At 50.3% G+C, this 8,620-nt stretch overlaps 1 protein-coding gene across 13 annotated transcripts in view; it reads right to left on the bottom strand.

Moving 5' to 3' along the window:
* Positions 1 to 1,607: 1,607 nt before the first annotated feature.
* The window catches only part of CLCN3 (chloride voltage-gated channel 3), a 92,504-nt gene continuing 85,491 nt past the window's right edge, over positions 1,608 to 8,620 (bottom strand). For 10 of the 13 annotated variants that reach the window (XM_061132088.1, XM_061132089.1, XM_061132080.1 and 7 more), the window contains 2 exons: positions 5,506 to 5,581; positions 3,863 to 4,162 (listed from right to left, as the gene is read on the bottom strand). In XM_061132088.1, the coding sequence (XP_060988071.1) occupies positions 4,004 to 4,162; positions 5,506 to 5,581 (235 nt within the window). In that variant the 3' untranslated portion in view covers positions 3,863 to 4,003. Of the gene's footprint in view, positions 4,163 to 5,505; positions 5,582 to 8,620 lie in introns of all 13 variants that reach the window. The other 3 variants (XM_061132090.1, XM_061132092.1, XM_061132086.1) reach the window with 2 other exon arrangements.

Genomic DNA, 8,620 nt, shown 5'->3' with positions numbered 1-8,620 from the left:
TAAGACAGTGGAAGCTAGCTAGAAATTCCAGATTCCTTTAACCATGCTATTTGTTGATCCAACCACCTCAAATATAAGTTTTTTTAATTTGCCTTGTGATCAGTAATACAGATTTCAACAGGATTGCTTATCAAAGGATAAATGAAAGGGTACAAAAAAAAATTCAGCTTATCATCCATCCCTCTCACACACCTGCATGCACATCATCATCAGGCTTGTTATATCGGAGCCAAAACAGGGTTTGGGCACCAGTGCCAAGAAAATGGCAGTTACAATGTGACGACTACAAGCTATGAGCAGGGCTTCCTGAGAACAGGCTTGTGAAGACACTTCCAGGCTCCACGCCCAACAGCTGTATCCAAGGGCTGGTCACACATTTGGTGAGGGGCTGGCCTTCCAAGGACTGAAGACTTGGTCATTCAAGAGCGAGCTCCTGCCAGCCTGACACCAACTCTCCCCATCTTACCTTCTTCCTGCACTGGAGGCCTGGTCCTTCGAAATCTCACTCACCAGACATTTTCAGGTCTGTTCCAGCGGCTGCTGTGGCTCCCGGATGCCACCTGCCTTCCTGTTCATTTTCACCCAGTACCTGGGTTCTTTCATGAGTAAAAGCAGCTTCACCTTCACCCAATTTAACAAAACCATCACCCAACTCAGACTTAGCTAAGCTCACACCTGGAGCTTACAAACTGTCTTCCATACAACTTCTCAAGCACATGTAGAATGATCCAGCCAAGAAAAAAGGGGAAGCGGTGAAACCTCACCCAAGACAGTGCTCTCATCTGTGTCCCCACGGATTCGCCCCGTGGCACCAGCACAGAGCTTTCTGCTCCCTGGCACCATTAAGTCCTATGTGTGCAAACAAGCCAACTGACATCCCAACCCAGCCAAGCCCCTGCCCTCGTCCCTCCAGCGCCGAGACCTACCTGGTGTCCTCACCCCCCCCCCCCACACGGGAAGCCTTGTCGGCCTGCTGTGCGTACACGCGCACACCTCACCCCGCCTCATCGCGCACGCCCAGCATCCCCACCCCCAAGGCCGTGTGTTGCCCCTCCCCCCCGGTTGGGGGAGCTCCGCCGGGCACTGGCCACAACAGCAGGAGGCTCCCCGGGGTCGACGGCCGCAGCAGCAGCTCACGGCAGGTACTAGCATCTGATGCCCGTGCCCAGCAGTCCCAGGGGCACAGCTGCCGCTCAGTCGTCGCGTGAGCAGCACGAGGGCAGCAAAACGAGGTGTCCCGGGCGCGTCAGGACCAGGCTCACGGCCCTGGACGCATGGACACCGCTCCAAGTGTCTGTCTCCCCTCCCGCAGGCAGCTCTGTGTGCGAACCACCACACTCTCAGAACAGTCTGCAGGTTACTTACCGGTCTCCTTTGAGGAGCGTGGTCCCTGGACCCACATGCGTGCTGGTACGCACACCCTGCAGTCACCCTGGGGTCTGCCGGGTCCCCGTGACTCCCGCTTGCCAAGGACAGTGCTGCCTCGCAGCCCGAGAGACGCAGGACACCCCGGGGGGTGCACGCTGGGTGCCCCAGCCACACGACACACACAGCGGCAGTGACCCCCGGAGCACGGTGACCGAGGGAATCAAAGGCCAAACCACACGTTGTCGTATAGATTTTAATAGGTTTTCTGATTGACTCATCACAGTCACCATGTGTACTGTAATGATATGCAGCTCTACTACACTAGTATAAATAAAAACAGATAAATACAGCTCTAGGCAACATCGCAGATGAACAAACTAGGCATTCATGAGTCAGAACTGAACACAATTATTAAGGAGAAGAGATGCTGACACCCTGCCCATTCTCATACCTTCTCAGAAAGGGTACTCCAATGAGGCTCCGCCTGCACTCCGCTGGGCCGGGCACTTCCACCGCATGGCCTCCAACGCCCCTCGCTAGGCGGACACGCAGACACACCCAACATACCAGAAGGAAAGCGGGATGGAGCGACACAGCCACGAGCGCCCCCGCGTCTCAGCAGGACGGACACACAGGAGAGAATCTGCATCCGCCCGAGACGTCAGGGTGACGCAGGACCCGGAATCGGAAAGGAAACGAGGGAGATAAAGCAGACACCACGGAGCGGCCACGGAGCCCCCACGCTCGCTGGGCCTCGGGCAAACGCACGGAACAGAGGCTGAGAGGAGACCAGCTGACCGTGGCTCGGCACAGCTGTCTCCACACGCCGGGAATCAAGTGTGCAGGCGGCCAGAAGGGGGAAGCAGGACAAAGCACTGACTGCAGGCAGAGCAAGACTCAGGTGTCATGGAATTCCTAACGTCTGCTCAACTCTCAGTGGTCGTTCTAATATGGCTTCGAGATCTTATAAATCCTCAGCATCACAAAGATCTGTGATCTCCCAGACCTGACAGGTTTATTAAGAATCAAGAACTGAACAATCACTTCCAAAATGTAAAAACAGCTCATTGCAAGATGTGTTTCAGAAAAATGTCTGTCTCTAAAAATTCATTTTGCCTCCCAAGACGCATAATCCAGAATTTTCAGGCCAGTGCTTCAAGTGAACTGCCTTTGCTGATGTGAATTGAGACCATGATTAAGATAGGTATTTTCCAAAACCCCAAATTCCAAACACATCCAGTACATTTTCAGCCCACTGTGCAAAAAAGTGCAGCGTGGATTCAAAATGTCACTGAACACCTGGACATGACCTCCACAAAGATTCACAAGTTCTGTTCAGATCAACATTTTAACTGCTACCTCTGCCATTCTACTGTTTTTTTTTTTTTTTTTTAAGGTTAACACTATTTAACTTTTAATCTGTGAAACAATACATAGTTTTTCAGCTTCCAGTTAATGAGTCAAAATGGACAAGCTGGAAACAACCCAGAGGATGGCAGTGAGAGATGAGAAAAGGTTTCCGTACACGTGTGATCACAAAGAAACAACCACACCACATCTTAGACCCTCGTTCCCACTGTAAACTTTGTTCATATCTCCATATTTCTAAGTCTGAATTAGTCTATAAAAACCACATTAAAAAGGTAAAAGTATTTAAGTGTGATATTAACTGATCTGTATTTTATAAATTTTAATCCATAAAAATATAAATAAGAATGGTAAATTTTTAAGAAAGAAATATACATTTAGTGCAAGTTATGAATTACATTTCTTCTTCAGTGTCAGCAGTAAAATACCTTAAGGAAAGGGGAAAAAAAACCCAGACTGATCTAATTTCAAGAAAAAGAAAATTCCAGTGTTTAAACATGCAACTCATAGCAGGTGCAGCTCAACACAACACTTCCTTCTTGTCACTATCAAAGCAGCATCATTTCCTTACGCTCAATAGTACTTGTGTTATAGGAGATTTAGAAACAGAAAAATCTGCGTAAGACCAGTTCACATTATCCATCAAGTCAGAGAGGGTGAGAAAAGCAAGAAGAAAACTGTCCATCCTTCCCAGTCAAGTTCCCTGTGGTTGATGCTGAACCCCTGCACCCCGCGAGCACGCCCTACCCCCCGCAGAGCTTCCCCGGCGCCTCGCCCCGGTTGTGGTACGCGGGCTTGGCCCAAGCCCCTCGTGTGGGGACACAGCACCCGCTCCTCCCTGTGACAAGACCCCGATAAGACCACGCACATCTCAATATGAGAAAGGACTGCTACCCACGTGCACACCACTCAGAGGCTTGGTGACAGCTCGCGGGGGAGGGGAGAGGAAGAAGCTCGTCCGGAATGTAGAAAGGTAATGCTTTACCTGCACGGTTCAGGAGTTAAACACAACAGTTTTGATTAAAAAAAAAAAAAAGGGCAAGACCTTGCAGTCTTAGAGATGGCTCAATTCAGAGGGATCCCTTCTGACACAGGGCCTGCCGGCCTCTCTGCAGTGCCAGAGAGGGCGGGGTCGGGTCAGGGCCGCCTCCATGGCTGAGCGCAGATGGGAGGCGCGTGCTGCTCGCCTCTGCCTCCCCGCCCCGCACCACAGCCGTGTCTGCAAACCCCGCCACAGGAGCCCGCCGCTGCCAGTCCTGCTTCCCGGTCAGAGTGAGCTGCTGCTGAGCAGGCAGGCCTCCTCCCCGGCGTCCTCCCCCTCCTCCGCCGCGGGGCTCAGTTGAACATGATGGAGGCGGGGTCTTGGTTTGCCGTCTGGGCCATATGACGGAGGATGTCTTTTTTTGTGATGATACCAAGGAGGCGTCTGAAAAGGACAAGCAGAAGGTTGCCGTTAAAAGAAAGGGAAAGGAGAAGCTAAACCCACAGCTAAATCCTTTCTGCTGACAGAAGGAGAGCAAAGCAATCAGCCCGAGTCTGTATTTTCAAAAAGCATCTTGGTCAAGTAACTCAACACCCAGCACCCATGCTCGGAGGTATCGAGCATGACACTCCTAACCACGCAGTGTCCCTGCCCTGAGACTGAAGGCCAGACCGCGGAGGCAGAGCCTCTGAGTCACGTGAGCCAGCGAGAGAGAGCAGAATGCAGAACAAGAAGGGGTGCTGAGCCCAGCTGAGGAGGACAGCTCCTTCCACCAGGCCGAGACAGAAGAGAACATGATGGCCCTTTAGAGTGCACTTTTCTTTAAAGCCAAAATCAACTGTCTTTAAAAAACTGATTTAAAGAGTGCCCTGCTGTATGTCGAATCTTCACGAAAGCACATACAATTCAGGTAAAATGCACTTAAAATGGTCAACACAGAATTTCAGTCACAAACTTCAGAACCCAAGAATAAGTCTCTAGGATGACCCAAGTTTCTACTACAGTCATCGATGTCTTCCTTTTCTGATTTTAGTCAAAAAAGGCACAGTGCTTTTATGAAAGTCTGAGTTGTTAACGCTTACATTAAAAGGTAGGTGAAAAAAAAAATCAGGAAGCAGTCCTAGAAGATTATTACAGATGAAGCAGAAAGCAGAAGGGATGAGTAGCTACTTATTTTTCTGGCCAGTGGTTTCTTCAAAAAGGATGCATGGAGGTCAGTGCTGGACTGAAGTCTATGGGGTCAGGCCTCACGGAGGGGTGACAACCACAGGCAAAGGGGCCCAGCGTGAGACTGCCAGCGCCAGACAACTTATCCGAGTACTCGAGATCCTCTTTAGTCACGACTCCACTGGGGCCCACGGCCAGGTACAGTCACCACACGTGACCCTCAGCCGCAGCCCGTGCTCTAGAAACAGCCTCCAGAGGGTGCTGGAGCCCAGGCCCCGGGACCGAGGGTGTGTGGGGCGGGCAGGCCGCTGAGCTGGGTAACGCCCCACGACACAGCCAAGACCAGGGAAGAGAGACAGGACAGGGCTGGGGGCTCTCTGGAAGCAGAGCAGGCGTCCGGGCTGGAGTGGGGATATCTGCCGTAGGACTGTGCACACACACTGCCTACAGTCCTAAAGCCAAGGAGAGGCTGTGGTGGCCAGGAGGCGGGCCTGCTGCTTCCCAGGGCAGGGTGTGCACACCCCGCCATGTGGGGAGGAGGAGGGTCTAACACGCCCGGTGGGGGAGGCGAGGGCACGGAGCCGCCCCCCGCCCAGTCTGGGGAGCAGCCGCGTGATCACCAGGGGCTCGGCGCGCCGCGTCAGCTCCTCCAGGTGTGCTACCATGTTCTTCTTGGTGATGATCCCCAAGAGGCTCCTGCAACAGACCACGTGATGCTAATGACTGCGGGGGACTCGGGGAGGGGTCCTACCATCCTGATACAGAGGGCCAGAAAGAGCTAAAACATCATGGGCTTCAGAAAAATTCACACACAAGTGCTCTGAAACCCCAGGTACCACTGCATTAATTCTACTGGCTTTTGCAAGTTACGTGATCCTACTTCAAATACTGGTAGGTAGTTGTCCTTAAATTAAAAATCAAGATTATAAAAGCTCAAAATGAAGATGACTCCAAAAAAAAAGTACAAAGAAACACCATCAGTACACAGCTGCTCAACTCTGAACGGTAGCTTCATGTTCTTGCCACAGAGGAAAGTGCTTCTCATTCCTGAAGGGCCAGCCCCCAGCCCTCCTCACTGTGTTCACCTTTACAATGGAAGTGAATGAAGTCAACTCCAGTCTACGAAAGTATACACAATGGACGCTGAGAACCTTAAAAGCTTTCCTCTTTCAATTCTGGAAGCCCCTTCAGCACACCCTGCAGGGTGACCGCACACCCTGCCGTCTGGCTAGGCCGGTTCTCTGTCGCACTGCCTCGGACCACCCCGGCTTCCTGAAGAACGAATGTCAGCAGGGGACCTGCTCAGTCAAGGGCTCTGGGCCCCTGGGACGCTGCTTTTTCAGCGGTCAGTCACGGGGCAGGGAAGGCGCCTGGGGATGGATGGGCAGGAAGCAGGCAGGGAAGGGACTGGGAAAGGCAAAAACCGCTTCTTTGCTAATGTCTTCTTATCTTTTACAATGATGCACTTATCCTTAAGAACAAAGACAAGCTGAACAGTTCTCAGAATGTGGGAGCATGTCTCCCTCCAATAGCTCAGAACATGCCCCACATAAAATAAGCACCCACTCAGCAGGTGTTCAAAGAGAAACAATCACCAATTCACCTGCATATATAGTTGGAATCAAGAAAAGTGAGCATCTTGACATTAAGTAAAAGAACCCCAGTTTAATTCTTACTCTTCTCTACCTGATTACATACAATGATTAATTTCAGTTACTAAGTTAGTAAGCTCTGCCAAACCTTGAGGTATGCAATGAGGTCAGTCATGAATTTATTAAGGACAAAATAGCAAACTTATACATTATAAAGTAATCTTTGTATTTACAAAGTAACAGCCATAAAAGGAGGAAATACATATGTTTCCTCTCTTTAGTTACTACAGAAAAGAGATTTCAGAGTAATAAGGACAAACTCAGTCACGCTTTATTAATTTCAGAAGGATGGGGAAAATCAATGCAAAATCTGACTCCTGTAAAAGATGACTGTTTCCTTGGGGGTGCACAATGCTGAAAGAGCAATAAGGCTCAACCCAGCACGTTGCCCCAGAGTATCTGTGTCCAGAAACACCAGGCCCAGGAGCCCCTCTGCCCGCCGGCTTCCTCGCCCAAAAGGTGCATGTTTGGAAAACCATGTTTACTGTCCACCCCGTGTGCAAAGCTCCACAGTAAAGAAACCTCTACAGCATTTGATCCAACCCTTTCCTGACCCACACGGCCACAGAACTCATTCTGAGCAATTCCTGTGAACGTCCTGCTGGTTCCACCAAAGCTGAAGGATTCTGAGAGATTCTGCTTATCAGAACACAAAACATGGGCAACCTCCCCCCAACCTCGTTTTCTCCTTTCATATGCAGATGTGGGTTCCTCAAGTCTTCTTCCCCCAAACACACAGCTGTTTTCCACCTCTAAGGACTCAGTATGAAACCCTAACAAGCTGACCATTAGACTCTCCACTAAAATGCAGAAGACATGTGCTCTCTTCTTATAGCAACCTATTTTCCTTGAAGGACAAAAATAAGGAAAATCTAACCACGGCACCTCCCACCCAAAGCTCTCTTATGAACAGGCAGGCTCAGGAGAGAACCTGAGCTGTCCGCCCTTACCAGCGCCCGCTCCGTTCACTCCTCTCTAGCGCCTGTGCTGGCACTGTCAGCCGAGTGCATGGCGGCAGCGATCGCCACGGCCCGGGACGTGCCTCACCAGGACTGCGCAAGGACATGCCCACTGGTGACAACTGAGAAGGCCCACCCACGTGAGGCACGCAGAGCAACACCGCGCAGGTCAGCGTTGAGGACGACCCGGCCTGGCTTCCGACTGAGCCATCATTGCCAAAGGGACCCCCACCCGGAAAGCTTTATGAAAAGCTTTCATAGCTTTTCAATAGCGTGTACCTATTAAGCTTTTAAACAATGAAGTTTGGTACCATTATTCTTTAAACAACCCTAAACAAAGGAAAACAGCTATTTTGCTGACACACATCTCTTCTCCCATCATCCAACACTCTGCCCACCACTGAAGACCCGCCTGAGCGTAAAACCGCCTTGCACACCAGCTACAAACCTGGAGGTGGCACACCACATGACTTGTTTGGTCGATGGCCACTCATCTTTCATTAGTTATAAAATAACGTAACATAAAATCCAGATTTCTGACGACACATCAGTAACTACAAGGCACATCCTACATAAACAGACCCAGGCTCACACTGTCGCACGACAGCCGACGTGCAGTTCACCCTGGTCCCCAACCTTCCTGTCCCAGCCTTTCTGGAACCACTGCTGCTCTCAACCCCAGTGCAGCTGATGCCTGTTAACTGGAGGAAACCACCAAGTGGGAGGATTTCCCCTACTTTCTCATTTCCCGATGGTCACACTAAAATAAATGGAACAAAAATAATCCTTAGAAAACCTCAAAAAGTCTCATTTTAGGGAAGGGATGTAAGAGAAAAGCTGTGAGAATCTGCTTTTCTCCCCCACAGTGAGTTGGGGGAGAGGAGAAAAACCTTAATTTGAAGCAACTAATCATAAACATGAAAAATATACAAATCAACTAATATTTGCAGAAAACCAACCATGTGCAAAATTTAGTGCCAAATACCCTAGGAGGCCAAACCACATGCCTGTAGCTACATAAGCTCATGGTCTGGTGCCATGACTCCCGAAGTATGAAGCACATAAACCAAACTTAGCAGTCCACTCAGTCATATTTGACAACTAGTTACTAAGTCAAAATGAGC

This window comes from Dama dama, chromosome 29 (genome assembly GCF_033118175.1).
Source record: "Dama dama isolate Ldn47 chromosome 29, ASM3311817v1, whole genome shotgun sequence".
Classification (NCBI taxonomy): domain Eukaryota; kingdom Metazoa; phylum Chordata; class Mammalia; order Artiodactyla; family Cervidae; genus Dama; species Dama dama.
This window is presented reverse-complemented; position numbering and strand designations above follow the sequence as displayed.